This window comes from Rhinatrema bivittatum, chromosome 8, assembly GCF_901001135.1.
Source record: "Rhinatrema bivittatum chromosome 8, aRhiBiv1.1, whole genome shotgun sequence".
Classification (NCBI taxonomy): domain Eukaryota; kingdom Metazoa; phylum Chordata; class Amphibia; order Gymnophiona; family Rhinatrematidae; genus Rhinatrema; species Rhinatrema bivittatum.
This window is the reverse complement of record NC_042622.1, coordinates 211,460,572-211,477,066: the sequence shown is the minus strand read 5'-3', so window position 1 is coordinate 211,477,066 and position 16,495 is coordinate 211,460,572. Positions and strand designations below refer to the sequence as shown.

General features: G+C 43.9%; 1 protein-coding gene across 1 annotated transcript in view; it reads left to right on the top strand.

The window, feature by feature from the left end:
- The window catches only part of BAZ1B (bromodomain adjacent to zinc finger domain 1B), a 328,954-nt gene that overhangs the window by 35,656 nt on the left and 276,803 nt on the right, over nucleotides 1–16,495 (top strand). Inside the window, exon 4 of the mRNA XM_029612999.1 lies at nucleotides 5,661–5,874. Within this exon, the coding sequence (XP_029468859.1) occupies nucleotides 5,661–5,874 (214 nt within the window). The remainder of the gene's footprint in view (nucleotides 1–5,660; nucleotides 5,875–16,495) is intronic.

The window sequence follows — 16,495 nt, the reverse complement described above, 5'->3', positions numbered from 1 at the left end:
AAGTTAAAAAAAAAATTCAAATTCCTTCAGAGCATATTTAAGAGTGATAGCAATTTATCATAAGAACATAAATTGCCATGCTGGGTCAGACCAAGGGTCCATCAAGCCCAGCATCCTGTTTCCAACAGAGGCCAAACCAGGCCACAAGAACCTGGGAATTACCCAAACACTAAGAAGATCCCTTGCTACTGATGCAAGTAATAGCAGTGGCTATTCCCTAAGTAAACTTGATTAATTGCAGTTAATGGATTTCTCCTCCAAGTACTTATCCAAACCTTTTTTGAACCTAGCTACACTAACTGCACTAACCACATCCTTTGGCAACAAATTCCAGAGCTTTATTGTGCGTTGAGTGAAAATAATTTTTCTACGATTAGTCTTAAATGTGCTAACTTCATGGAATGCCCCGTAGTCTTTCTATTATTCGAAAGTATAAATAACCGATTCACATCTACTCGTTCAAGACCTCTTATAATCGTAAAGACCTCTACATTATCCCTCCTCAGCCATCTCTTCTCCAAGCTGAACAGCCCTAACCTCTTCAGCCTGTCCTCATAGGGGAGCTGTTTCATCCCCTTTATTATTTTGGTTGACCTTCTTTGTACCTTCTCCATCGCAACTATATTTTTTTTGAGATGCGGCGACCAGAATTGTACACAGAATTCAAGGTGCGGTCTCACCATGGAGCGATACAGAGGCATTATGACATTTTCTGTTCTATTAACCATTCCCTTCCTAATAATTCCTAACATTCTGTTTGCTTTTTTGACTGTTGCAGCACACTGAGCCGATGATTTTAAAGTATTATCCTCTATGATGCCTAGATCTTTTTCCTGGGTGGTAGATTTTAATAGGGAACCTAACATTGTGTAACTACAGCAAGGGTTATTTTTCCCTATATGCACTTGCCCACATTAAATTTCATCTGCCATTTGGATGCCCAATCTTCCAGTCACACCGGGCCAAGTACAGATCCCTGAGGCACTCCACTGTTTACCCTTTTCCACTGAGAAAATTGACCATTTAATCCTACTCTCTGTTTCCTGTCTTTTAGCCAGTTTGTAATCCACGAAAGGACATCGCCTCCTATCCCATGACTCTTTAGTTTTCGTAGAAGCCTCTCAAGAGGGACTTTATCAAACGCCTTCTGAAAATCCAAATACACTATGGGGCAGATTTTAAATACTTGTGCGAGCGCGTACTTTTGTTCGCGCACCGGGCGCGAACAAAAGTACGCTGGATTTTATAAGATACGCGAGTAGCCGCGCGTATCTTATAAAATCCGGGGTCGGCGCGCGCAAGGGGGTGCACATTTGTGCAACCTGCGCACGCTGAGCCCAGCACGGCCTGCCTGTTCCCTCCGAGGCCGCTCCGATTTCGGAGCGGCCTCGGACGGAACTTTTCTTCGCCCTCCCCCCCCCCCCTAACTTTGCGCGTGTCGGCCGGCAGCCCCGCTCTGTCCTCCGGTCCCGGGGGCTGGTCCGGAGACCTCGACCACGCCCCTGGGCCGGTGCCATGCCCCCGGGCCCGCCCCTGAAATGCCACGACACGCCCCCAGACACGCCCCCTCCCTCCCCTTTTCGAAAGCCCCGGGACTTGCGCACGTCCCGGGGCTTTACGCGCGCCGGCGGCCTATGCAAAATAGGCGCGCCGGCGTGCGTGGGCCTTTTAAAATCCGCCCCTATATCTACCGGTTCACCTTTATCCACATGTTTATTAACCCCTTCAAAAACATGAAGCAGATTTGTTAGCAAGACTTCCCTTGGGTAAATCCGTGGTGACTGTGTCCCATTAAATCATGTCTTTCTATATGCTCTAAGATTTTGATCTTGAGAATAGTTCCCACTATTTTTCCCGGCACTGAAGTTAAGCTCACTGGTCTATAGTTACCTGGATCGCCCCTGGAGCCTTTTTTAAATATTGGGGTAACATTGGCCACCCTCCAGTCTTCAGGTACAATGGATGATTTTAATAATAGGTTATAAATTTTAACTAATAGATCAGAAATTTCATTTTTGAGTTCCTTCAGTACCCTAGGATGCATACCATCCGGTCCAGGTGATTTGCTACTCTTCTTAGTTTGTCAATCTGGCCTACTACATCTTCCAGGTTCACAGTGATTTCGTTCAGTTCGTCTGACTCATCACCCTGAAAACCATCTCCGGAACTGGTATCTCCCCAACATCCTCATTAGTAAACATGGAAGCAAAGAATTCATTTAGTTTTTCTGCAATGGCCTTATCTTCCCTAAGAGCCCCTTTAACCCCTCGGTCATCTAATGGTCCAACCGACTCCCTCACAGGTTTCTTGCTTTGGATATATTTTAAAAAGTTTTTATTATGAGTTTTTGCCTCTATGGCCAACTTCATTTCAAATTCTCGCCTGTCTTATCAAGGTTTTACACTTAATTTGACAATGCTTAATGTTTTTATCCTATTTTCTTCAGATGGATCCTTCTTTCAATTTTTGAAGGATGTTTTTTTGGCTAAAATAGCCTTTTTCACCTCACCTTTTAACCATGACGGTAATCGTTTTGCCTTCCTCCCACCTTTCTTAATGTGTGGAATACATATGGACTGCGCCTCTAGGATTGTATTTTTAAACAATGTTCAAGCCTGTTGAACACTTTTAACCTTTGCAGCTGCACCTTTCAGCTTTTTTCTAACTATTTTCCTCATTTTATCAAAGTTTCCCTTTTGAAAGTTTAGTGTTAGAGCTGCAGATTTACTTATTGTCCCCCTTCCAGTTATTAGTTTAAGTTTGATCATGTTATGATCACTGTTGCCAAGTGGCCCCAGCACCATTACCTCTCTCACCAAATCCTGCTTTCCACTAAGAATTAAATCTAAAATAGCTCCCTCTCTTGTTGGTTCCTGAACCAATTGCTCCATGAAGCAATCATTTATTACATCTAGGAACTTTGTCTCTAGCAAGTCCTGATGTTACATTTACCCAGTCAATATTGGGGTAATTGAAATCTACAGTTAATCTTAATGTACAACGAGCCACGCAATATCTCACATCAATACGTTGTAAGCAAAAATTTTTTTCTTCTATGTGCTATATTTCATATAAATTAATTTGTGTGTGGGACCATCATAACACCCACGGTATACAAGCAAGTTAGCTTCTGTATTTAATCGCTACGTGTCATATTTAATCATTGGTCCAAGTCTTTCAAAAAGATTACGTTTTATTAATGAGTGTACTTTTTTTTCTTTTTTTACACTTTTTTTCTAAAAGGTAATTGAAATCTCCCATTATTATTGCACTGCCAAATTGGTTTGCTTCCCTGATTTCTCTTAGTATTTCATCATCTGTCTGACCATTTTGTCCAGGTGGACGGTAGTATACTCCTATCACTATACTCTTACCCAACACACATGGGATTTCTACCCATATAGATTCTACTGAGCATTTAGTCTCTTGTACGATCTTTATCCTGTTGGACTCTATACCCTCCCAGACATAAAGTGCCACACCCCCCGCCAAGTTGATCCTCACTATCATTGCGATATAATTTGTACCCTGATATAGCACTGTCCCATTGGTTATCCTCCTTCCACCAAGTTTCTGTGATGCCAGTTATTTCAATCTCATCATTTGCTGCTATACACTCTAACTCTCCCATCTTACTTCTTAGACTTCTGGCATTGGCATACAGATATTTCAAAGTGTGTGTTTTGTTTTAACAACCTGCTTTTCAGTTGTTTGGGATAATTCGGAAATCATTAGCTTTGATTTTTTTTACATATAGGCATATGGACTGTTTGCTTTTAATGGAACCTCTCTTTTGGGATGCCCTAACTCTCCTGTTTCATTAGTATCCTTCAAGGATACATTTCTCCGAACCATGCACTGCTGAGTGACTGTCGGCTTTCCCCCTTGTTCTAGTTTAAAAGCTGCTCTATCTCCTTTTTGGAAGTTAGTGCCTGCAGCTTGGTTCCACTCTGGTTAAGGTGGAGCCCATCCTTTCGGAAAAGTCTCCCCTTTCCCCAAAAGTTTCCCCAGTTCCTTACAAAACTGAATCCCTCTTCCTTGCACCATCGTCTCATCCACTTATTGAAACTCTGGAGCTCTGCCTGCCTCTGGGGACCTGCACGTGGAACAGGAAGCATTTCAGAGAATGCCACCCTGGAGGATCTGGATTTTAGCTTCATACCTAAAATCCTAAATTTGGCTTCCAGAACCTCTTGCCCACATTTTTCCTATGTCGTTGGTGCCCACATGTACCATGACAGCCGGCTCTTCCCCAGCCCTGTTTATAATTCTATCTAGGTGACGCGTGAGGTCTGCCACCTTTGCACCAGGCAGGCAAATTACCAGGCGGTCCTCACGTCCATCAATATGTGCAGTACAACTTCTTGATCAGTAGCGCTTTACTAATAACAAGCAAATGTACTCTCTGTGCAGAATACAAGTAATATTCTAGTCTTCAGCTTTAATTGCAGATAGTTATTCCACTGATCAATCACAATCTGCTACCGTAGTGATTTCGGTCCATCTGAAGGCAGCTGTGCATAGTATGTATTAGCTTACAGGAAACATGGTATTTTGGATTAAGGAGCTCTCGATCAGGAAGAATGGTCTTCATGTCCTTCTGTTCAATTTGGCAGGCCATATTATAAAGTGCCATCTAAATAGCCCTAATTAGATTTCAAAGAGCTATAGATTTAAAAAATGTAATTTTTATATTCCTTTCATCCCCTCTTCCTGAGTCTCACCATTCACCCTTCTCTGGTATAAAAGCATAAATATAAGTAGTAGGGTTATTTCAGAGGGGGAGATAGAACACTTATCTGAGATATTTGCATTTTATTGTGCCGTATCTTATTGGTTTATAAAGTCATGGGGCTTAATCTGATCACCCTTTTTACTTATGCTGAGGCAGAGGGCAGTACTAATAAGGAAACAAGGCTTATTCTTTCTATCTGTAATCTTTCAAAGAACCACATCTGTGCATGGTCACAGCCCAGCCATACTTTTTTTTTTTGGTAGTAATTCTATCTGCTCAGAAATTTTATTTATCTATCGAGTTTTATATACCGTCACTCGGTAATGCCATCACAACGGTTTACATATTTAAATAAGGGATATGAAAGTTTACAAATAACAAAAAGGGAGAAATAGATAAGTAGTACAGAGATGATCATCAGGGTAAAAATAAGGTCAATGGCCTGAAGATTGGGTAATGCCATATCCCTCTGTATCTTGGGCAGCCAGAATGTACTGAGCTTGATACAGTGTGATTTCTGTTGCAAGATGAAACTTAATTGGCATTATTGAGGTTGGAAAAAAACTTTGGTAAGTGGTAGGGGATGTGCTGAAAGATACATGAGTTTTGGTAGCACATTCATTTTCAAAGTGTTTACTATTTCAGTCCCAAAAATAAAGTGGTAGTTCCATTTCTTTGGGTCTGTTAAGATCTCATTAACCTGAATACCTAAGAATTTAAAATTACTATAGATTATTTTTAAATGTGACGTTTATCTGGTAGAAACCTATGTTGATGCCCTCAGGAAGTATCTAATTTTTATTGACTCTGAATCTCAACATCTTTCCACATAGGACATGTGAATCAAGTGGTTCATGCTGGAAATAGTGGAGCAATCTTGCTCTTTCCCTCTTTGTATAAAAGTTATTTTTCTCTTTTGTGGTAGGTTGGAAAAGAGAAGCTCTTGCGAGTGAAAATTGTGAAGGTGCACCCACTAGAGAATGTAGACCAGGAGCCCTCAGACAAGAAGGCTGCTGGAGCATGTGATTCCCCCTCCAGTGACAAGGAGAACTCAAACCAAGTGGCTCAGGACAACCAGAACAAAGAACTGGTGCAGGAGGAAGAGTCCACTCGGAGGGAGAGCATGAAAGATAATCTCAGTATGTACTGACTTCTTAATTCCAATGTCTTCTATAATGCTATTTAAACATAAAGTAGTCTTGGGTATAAGTGAATGCAGGCATGAATAAGGGCTAACATCAACAAGCGTTAAGTCCTTCTTCAAGGGAAAAGGATGCAGATGACAAATTTCTTCAGTCTAGAAACTGTTTAGCTACCAGTGGCAAAGCAACAAGTTAAGCAGTGTGCCCTTTGTGTGTTGTCCATGAGAATTAAAGCATATATCTGGTGCACAACAATGTATATATTGTTATAAGGAGAGTGATCTGTGTATTTTTGTCAGTGCTATAAGAGATTTGAAACAATATTTTCTGATGCTTCTATTTTATGGGCAGATAATGAAGCAAGCCTTGGGGCAGGGGTGTCAAGATGTACTAACCAGTCAGGTTTTCAGTATATCCCTAATAAATATGCATGAGATGCATTTGTAGAGACTTTGAATGTAAATCTTTCATGCATTTTCAATTTGGATATTCTGAAAACCTGATTGGTTGGTAGCCTTCAAGGACTAGAATTGTGCTCCCCTGCTTTAGAGTATACTGTACAGCAGTGGTCCCCAACCTTTTTTGCACCAGGGACCGGCTTCAAGCAAGACCATTTTTCCATGGCCCGGCAGGGGCGGGGCTTTGGTCATATGAGGGCGGGGTTATGGAGGGGGTTGGATTTTAGTGCACACTTATCATTTAATTATGACATTTATAATGTGAATGTGACTCAACTCACCATAGGTTCTCATATGCATGGCACACTGACCCATGATCGTCATGGGGCTAGATGTAAAAGTACAGTTTGTATCCACGGGAACCCCCCTGACCCACAATAAAGGATGTAAAGCAGAATTATGACATTCCCCATACAACTCACCCTACAAAAAAGATATTCTGGTTCTGGTGACATCTCAGTAACAGTAACTCAAACTCCTTCTACTTCCAGGCTCAATAGCCCTACTTATGAAAAGACAGCAGTTTACCACCAATGCATGTCCTCTTGAGAAAACACAACAAATAAGACCGAGCAAAATATTTCATCTCGGTAACAGACACAGAACCGACCTAACATACTCCCAGGATCTGTAGTAATGCACATAAACTAATCTGCACACAGTTACACCTGTATTAAGGAATACACTCAAACAGGAGCAACCCTATCTCTGAAAAGGCAACACTACAAATATTAAATCAGGTCCTAAAAACCAATACACCTCTTATTAGGAAAACAGAACTAGCAAGCAGCTATAGATCCCCACACAGAAATAATTGTAAAACTATACTAATAAGCAGAATAAATGTTTCAAAACAGCTATGAACAGAATAACATCCAACAATTAAAAACTCATAAAAACTATTAAACATTCTCCAAACACCAATAAAATATTTCAAAAAAGCAGACATCACATAATTAAAATGGCAGTCAAGAAAAATAAACTTAAAAAGCCACTTTTACTTACCCCCTCCAGCAGCTGTCCTACTCCCCTTCCCTGCAGGCCGTGGCACACACCAGAAGCAGCAGTAGAAGCTAAGCTCTATACTTATGGTCCTCTTCATTAGTGCCCATGACTCACACACACACCATACCAGTCATGCCCCCATGACCAGTTTCTGTCTCTCACACACCAATCATCTCCCAAACAGTCTTTGGCACACACACACCAGTCACCTTCCTGAACAGTTTCTCTCATGCCATACACACACACAGAGGCTTCCCACTCCCGTGTTCTACTTACATATATGGGCTTCTCACTCTCATAATCACTTTCTCTGTCTCTCTCACACACACACAAACACTCACCAGTCTCTCACTCCCATGTTCTCTTTCAGGTATACAGGCTTCTCCCTCCCATGATGTGTCTCTCACACACCCAGGTTTCTCACTCCCATGCTCACTCTTCACATGCACAGGCTTCTCATTCCCATAATCACTTTCTTTCTCTCTCTCTCTCACACACACACCAGTCACCTGATCTCTCTCATGCATACACACACACAGGCTTCCCACTCCCATGTTCTTTCAGATATACAGGCTTCTCACTCCCATGCTGTGTCTCACACACACCCAGGTTTCTCACTCCCATGCTCACTCTCTTCACATGCACAGGTTTCTCATTCCCATAATCACTTTCTCTCTGTTACACACACATACATACACACACACATACATACACACACACATACATACACACACACCAGTCTCTCTCATTTCCATGCTCACTCTCCACGTGCACAGGCTTCTCATTCCCTGAATCACATTCTCTCACATTCACACACACCAGTCTTTTTCTCTCACACACACCGTCACCTTACCAAGCAGTCTCTCTCTCTCATGCATGCACACTCACCCAGGTTTCTCACTCCCATGCTTTCTTTCACCCCCACAACACCAGGCTTCTTACGCCCATGCTTTCTCACATACCCAGACTTCTCACTTCCATGCTTTTTCTCTCTCACACACACACACATCAGTCACCTCCCTGACTAATGTCTCACACTCTCACATACACATCAGTCATCTCCCTGAGCAATCACTTTCATTGTCTCTCACATACACACATCAGCTCTCTGACCAGTCAATCACACACATGCTGGCTGCCTGCTTCTCTCTCTTTCTCTCACTCACTTCCTCTCCCCTCCCCCCCGAGCACAAACGGTAGCTGCTCCTCCTCCTCCTCCAGCCCCCGCAGGCCAAGAAGGAAGAATCCTATCGATCGCAGGAGGCTCATGCTGCTCTCCCCTTTCCCGATTACCGTCTGCTGCAATAGCTTGGGGGCCGATGCTGCAGCGGCCGCTGCTAGTTTATCACGAGGCACGGCCTTTCTTCTTCCCGCGCACCGCGTATCACTTCCTGTTCCGGGTCACGGAGGGGGGGGGCAGGCGCGGGAAGAAGAAAAGGCCAGCCGCGGATGCCACAGCTTTTTTTTTTTTTTTTTGCACCGCTGCCGTTCCCGCTGGGCTTGAACGTGCTGATAGCCCAGCGGCAACGGCAGCAGGGAAGGAAGAGCAGCGGGGCCGCGGCGCCGCAGACCGGCAAAAAACTCCCACGGCCCGGTCCCGGTCCGCGGACCGGTGGTTGGGGACCCCTGCTGTACAGAACCAACCTAAATTCTGTCTTCAGGAAGCACTGCATTTGTGTTAATGTTATCTATTATTTTTTTACTCCTGTAATAAGTTGTTTAAAATGTAAACCGGGGAGAAGGCAGCCTGCTATACCTCGGTATATAAACTCTTCTAAATAAATAAATAAATAAAGGTACTAGGTCCTTGTCCAATCTATTAGTTAAACTGTTCTGAGGCTATATGAATAGATGTCCTGGTAGTCCCTTGAGCCATGTAGAAGAGAGCTACAAATGGAACCTCTAGCAAGTGAATAGGTGATGGGGTATATCTCTGACTGCAAGAAGTTTGGTTATATATTTTTTAAATTTTCTGTTCTATACATTTCCATTTAATATTTTATATTTTAACTGTTGTAATAGAATACTGAACAACTGTATATAAAACCAATAAATAAAACGTATTTAGTTTGTCTGTCTTGACTAGATTGTAAACTTTTCAGAACAAGGACTCTCATGTATCTGTATGTTGTTGTATGGCTATAGTAGCATTATAGAAATAGTTAGTAGTACCCTGCACTTTTCAATCTTATGACTTACTTTCTGGCCTGAAAACTGTTCAGCCGCTGTCTGTTTGTGCTACAAGGATCTCTGACTGCTGCAGGCTGTTTCTAATCCATGTTATCTCCTGATCTGCTGCTGGCCTTCTGGAAGTCCTGTTCTAAGAGGATGATGTCATTCGGCATCCTCCCCTTGCTCTTCCATAAAGGCAGGGCTCGCCAAAGGGCTTGTCCCTCCGTGAGGCCATGAGTTTTTGCAGTTTAATGTGTTGTCAAGCAGCAAAGATTTTAGACAGTGGTTTTTGTTTTGTCTTTTTATGATGACTGAGGATTATTGTATTCCTATTTCTGTGGTTCCTGGATGGGGTGGTATGGGCCATTTTCAACTGTAAAGCAAGATTGATGCTTCTCGTGGAAGATTTCTTATCCTTTGACTTCAGATTATTCTCTAGTAACGTTCTCGTTTACAGTTGGAATACGTTAATGTTCTGTGAAGAAGAAATATGTTGAGATTTCAGATATGTTACTACGGTTAAATATAGATGTGTTCATCACGGAATTGTCATTCTGAGGTTGATGTAGGGACATTGAAGAATTTGTCCCTCTGGATTCATTTATGCAGGTGTTTCATAAGGAGAGAGGGTTTGAATACTCAGCGCTGTGCAAGCGTGTATAGAGTACCGAACTGCTATGGAAAATACTGAAGAGCAGAGCTTCCTGCATGGGTATATGTACTGGTGCTGACATCAAATTGAAATCTGACTCCGTCTCAAACTGCTATAAGTTGATAGTAAGCCAATGTGAAGAAGTGTTATATTGTACAATAAAAGTTTCTCAGTTTCATTACCAGAACAGTTTTTGTCATTTGTTTACGAACCCCTCTCTACCTCCCCCTCCCCTTCAAACCCTAACCCATAGCCTAAGTTTACACCTCAATGTTGGGATTGCCAGTTTTCCCAGGGTTGCTATTGAGCAGAAAATTTTAATAGCTGATTGTGGTGAATAGCGGTAAGTTTATTTAAGTAACAAATCTTAGTTATTCTTTGATGCACCAGTCGGACAAGTGGTGGTTCAGCCTGTTTCCATTGATAGACTATTTCCATTCGTGCTGCTAGTACGATTTGATAAATAAGATAATTGTGTGTATTTTGTTGATGCTAATGATATATTGAGAAAGAATGCTGGCTCTTTGGGAATACGAACCCCTGCTACCTCTATCAGCTGTATCACCCCTTCCCAATAGGAATCCAGTTTGGGGTACTCCCACCACATATGAAGATATGTCTTGACACCGCCACATGCTCTCCAGCAGAACACAGACAACCTGCTAAATCGATGTAATTTAGCTGGTGTGATGTACCACCTGTAGAGCATCTTATAGCCATGTTCTATCAAGGAGGCTGAAATTGAGCTACGCCTAATGGAAAGAAAACACGTCTTCAATTGTACAGGTGTCAGGACTATCTTAAGGTTTCCTTCCCAGTCCCTAATATGTAGTGGTGCATCCCGGATTTCCCCATTCAGTAGGGTGTAGATCAGAGAGGTTTTTTTTTTTTTTTTTTAAATCTTATCCGAATAGTCACAAAAACATTCAAATAAGGTCCGACCCTTGCCCAAATCTATTTGGACTAGTTTCTGTGAAACATAAGACCTTATCTGGCAATAAAAGAAGAGGTCAGATGGTAGTAGATGATATTTCTGCATTAGTACCGAAAACTCTAAGAACTTACCCCTTTGCCAAATCTGCCCGAATCTATAGCATCCACTCTCCTCCCAACGGGCCGCCCTAGACTTAGACATTCCCGGAGAAAAGTCCTGATTATGGAATATGGGTGTACTCAAATAGTATTTCCTATCTCCCACCAATTGAGATTTCCAGCGATCCCAAATTTTCAAAGTGAACGCTATGGTTGGAATATTCTTTAACAGCTCTCTGGCCGTGCACATTAACCATACTTGAGATGCTGGAGCTATCCCGGACAGAAAGCCCTTTTCCAGTTGGACTCACTGTTTACCACAGCTTTTAGCATGCCAATCGATTACAGGGCGTAATTGTGAAGCGACATAGTACCATTGAAGACATGGCACTCCTAGACCTTCCCTATCTTTGGGAAGGTACATGATTGAGCGTTTAATTTAGGGAGGATGTCTCTTCCAGATAAATTGGAAGAGTTTCCTCTGCCAAATACGTAACACTTTCGCAGGTATCTCGATTGGGAGGGTCTGGAATAAATATCCCAGCCTAGGAAGGATATTCACTTTTATGATCGAAATACGACCCAGCCAGGACAGGTCTGTGCATTCCCATGTCTGGAGATCCACCAAAGACCCTCATAATTAATCCTATATAGTTCATCCAGATTTGAGCTTAATTTCACTCCAAGGTATTTTAAGGCAGTGTGAACTAGTTTAAAGAGATATGTCATTTTTACTTGTCTCAACTGATGATCAGATAGGGTGACATTCAACAGTTCAGACTTGTCCATATTCATTTTGTAACCGGCTACTGCACTAACGTTCTTAAACTCATCTAGCAATGATTGTAATGAATCTATGGGATGTGCAAACATGGTAAATGTGTATTCCTGGTCTCCACCGTGGACTCCCTGAATCACCTTATTCTCCCAGATCTTTATAGCTAGGGGTTCCAGATATAGAGCGAAGAGGAGTAGAGACAAAGGACATCCTGTCGGGTTCCTCGCTCAATGCCAAACGAGTTGGAATATCCCCCATTCATTTTAATACAGGCACTGGGATGATCATATAACCTTTTAATCCATTTAAGAAAATTCCCGCCTAATCCCATAGATTCTAGGACTGAAAACAAATAATCCCAGTGTACAAGATCAAACACCTTTTCTGTGTCTACTGTGAGCAGGATCATAGGAATCTGAGACGAGTGAGCATACCAGATAATGTCACCCTCCTCACATTATCCGCAGCCAACCGCCCAGGAACAAAACCTATTTGATCGAGGTGAATCAGTTGCGATGCCACCCAACTTAAGTGAGTAGCTAAAATTTTCGCTAAGAGCTTCAGATCAAGGTTGATAAGAGAGGTCGGCCTATAGGACCCGCACTGCGTATTATCCCTTCCTGGCTTAGCCAGGATGGTAATGCCGGCTTTATTGGTATGAAGTGTAAAGCGGCCCTCCAATAAGCTATTAAATGCCTCCACCAGGGGTAGTACGACTACCGTTCTTAATTTCTTATAGAATCCGGCAGAGAAGCCATCGATTCCAGGTGCCTTTCCCAATTTCAAACTCTTTATAGCCTGATTAACTTCTGCTCAGTGATTTTAATGTTAAGACCTTCCAGGTAAGAGTCCTCCAGGTGCGGGAGGGAGATGTCGTGTAAGTAGTCATGAATGGCTGTTAGGGTAATATCTATCCTTTCCGTATATAACTGTTGATAAAACTGCGTGAATTGGGATCTAATCCCTTAGTTATCTGTGACCAACTCCCCCTGTGGGCTGTGGATTTTTAAGATTTGATTGTGAGCTGCTCTAGCCTTCAATTTCCGAGCTAACATCTGACCTGCCTTATTACCCCCTTCGAAAACTCTTTTTGGCCTTATCCAACTGAAAGGCGATATCCTTCATGGACAATTCATGCAGACGGATAGACTTGTACCCCGCGGTGCGATATATAAAAACTTTTAAATACAATGAAATTCCCTACGTAATTGGTCCAGTTGAGAACTGAGACGTCTTGCCAATCTGTTGGAGCAATGCCACCCTTCGCGAAGAAGGAGGCTCTCGTGATTAACTTCCCCCTTGCTACAGCCTTATTCCCAAACCGTGGTAGCTGACACCTTCCCCGTATTATTTTCTAACAAATATTGGGCTATCTCTTTTTCAAGATCGCACAGTAATCCTGATCATTTAATAGACTCTCATTGAGTCTCCAATACTTCTTCCCCCATCTGCATCCCCAAGTCCGTAAGCAGGAGCCATATAGCGGCATGATCGGACCATGTGATTGGGGCTATCTCTGCTTCATGTACCTTATTAATCAGAACCTTGTCCACTAAAAAGTCAATCCGTGAATAGGTTTGGTGGACCTTGGAATAAAAGGTGTAGTTCCGTAGGGTGAAGTAATCTCCAGACATCTATAAGATTCCACTCCCACATAAAGGCCTTTAACCCTTTTCTATTAGATCCAGTGCATCCCCCACCACCGCCACTAGAGTCTAAGAAGGGATACTTAGTCATATTGAAGTCCCCCCCATGATAAGTGTCCCTTCCACCCATTGCTTCATGGCAGCCAACAATTGCCCTAGGAACTGCCCTTGGCCGGTATTTGGTACATAGACATTGACCAGGGTGTATAAACATTTATCCAACATAAATTTGAGAATAAGATAACACCCTGTTGTATCACGCAGAGTTGACAATACATTAATAGCAAGAGATTTGGAAAAAAGAATCCCCCCCCCCATACTTATTATCTTTAGTAGCTGCAGAGAAATGCTGAGTGGGAAAATGATTAGATACCATTAGTTTTTCATATCTCCCCTTCAAATGCATCTCTTGAGAAGAGTATGTCTTATTTTATCCCTAATAGCATCTTGTAATAAACATTTCTTTTTAAAGCCAGAATTCAGCCTCTTTACGTTCCAGGAGCATATTTTAAGTTCACCCATTGTTTTCTAGAGACCCTAATGCTAACCTCTTCCCCCCCCCCCAGGCTGAGGAAGACCTCTGTTCCCTGTACGTACCAGGATCATTCCAGACTGTGGGTTATGTTCCCTGTCCAGCAGATGGAGTTAGAACCAAAAATTCCCAGGGGAGGACCTATATAGCCACGCCTCCCTCGCCTCAATCCTCAGTATAGTTCTAACTCCAGCAGATTGAGCAGGGGACACGGTGGTCCCCAGCACTTTTTTAGTTTTATTTTCTCTTTGAGGAATCAATTAAATAATATTAGATAAAGGTTTTCTTCTAAGGGATAGGTTCTGTAGTGTTCTGACAGGACCACTCCGTTCAAAGAGAGACACTGTTTTCCAGTCAGGAACTTGCTGACAGGCTGTGTTTTTTGCCTGTCACTTTATTTCTCTCTTCCTATCTCTTTGTTTTTTCCTCTTCCTTGCCTGGCTAGAGTGTGGTAAGTGTTTATTTTTATTTCATTTACAGTCGTTGGTAGGAACAGGAATTTATGAGGGGTGAAAGTCTGTAGTGCCGACCGCTCCCCTAGCCCCGGAGTTTTCCTTTTCCCCTCCTCCCTTTCAGGGAAGTGATTGGAGTTCCCGCCCTGCAGCTCTGCGACGACCCATTCCCCGGAGCTGCTCACAGTCGGGACGGCGTTTTTCCCCGACTGTCTCTTGGGAACGGTGAGGGGTCCGGAGGCCGAAGAGTTTTATTAATTCGCCGCTTCAGTTGTTGCCGCGCGCCGCAGCCGCCCCTCCCCCTCCCTCCCGCCGCGATGCAAAAATCGCCGAACGGCTCCGGAGCTCGGCACGGGCTTCAGCAGACCGCAGAGGGATTTTCTTCAGCTTTTGCTGAGGGGGAGTATGGCTTACCTGGTAGGCAGCTTGGAGGAGAGTCGGACCGCGCTGGCAGGAAGCGGCATGCCCCGTTTCCCCTCAGCGCGGGAAAGGCGGCCATTTTCTCAGCTGACTCGGAGGCAGCTCTCTCTGAGGAGGACGTCGACGCTCCTCTCCAGGTTTCCTCTAACAGTATGGAGTTTCGGAGCGCAACGGACCAGGGCAGGCAAGGGGACGACGTCTCGGGGGGCCCCTCATCAGCACTTCCCGCTTTTTCGCCAGAATTCATTGTTTTAATGCACAAGGCATTTTTACAGAGCAGGGATCCGAATTTTGGAATTTGGGGTTCCCCTCCCCCCCAAACTGGCCTGCTTGACACAGCTTTCGACGGCAGACCCTCCCTTAGGGAGGACTTCTTTGCCCACAGGGGGTGCGGGGTCCACTCAGCCCCCCCCCCCCGTGATTCCTATACCGCTGCAACAACCGTCGGGGGATCCATGGCAATATCCAGATGCGGATGATCCCTCCCTGGCGGCCCAGGTAGAAGGTGACGACCCGAGGGTCCTCCGTATTTTTCAAGCAGCGGAATTGGATGATCTCATCCCCCACATCCTCCAGGAAATGGACATTGACCCTCCTCCGGATCCTGTGGCTCAGGATCCGAAGATTAAGAAAGGGGATCCTCTCCTAGCGGGCTTATGACCTCTAGCGAAAGCTTTTCCCACGCATCACAACATCTTGCAATTGATTTCAAGGGAGTGGGATACTCCTGAGGCCAATCTTCGAGTCTGTCGAGCCATGGAAAAGTTATACCCTCTCCCCACTGATTTCTTGGAGATTCTTAAGGTTCCTGCTGTTGATTCAGCGGTATCCGCGGTCACGAAACATACTACCATCCCGGTCACGGGCGGGACAGCGTTGAAGGATGTCCAGGATCACAAGCTCGAGGTTTACCTCAAGCGTATCTTCGAAGTCTCAGCATTGGGGATGAGGGCTGCTATCTGCAGTTCCCTAGCACAGCGAGCAGCTCTGCGTTGGGTACAGCAGCTTCTCACTTCCCAATCTTTGCCACAGGCAGAGACTATTCAGGCTGATAGACTTGAAGCGGTGGTTGCCTATGGAGCTGATGCTTTTTATGATCTGTTAAGGGTCCTCGCTCGTTCCATGGTGGCGGCGGTGTTCGCTTGTTGTCTTTTGTGGCTACGCAACTGGGCGGCAGATGCTTCGTCTAAGATGCGCCTGAGTTCCCTTCCTTTCAAGGGTAGGTGCCTATTTGGGGAAGATTTGGATCAGATCATCAAATCTCTTAATGAGAATGTGGTGCACAAGCTACCAGAAGATCGTCCACGTTCTTCTAGATCTTTTTATTCCTCCAGAAATAGGTACCGGAATCAACGGAGGTCGCGTCCTACTAGACAGTAGACACCTGGGGCTCCTTCTACACGATCACACACCTGGAACCGGTCCTTTCGAGGGCGCCGCCACGGTAAGGAAACTCAAGGGGCAGGTCCTT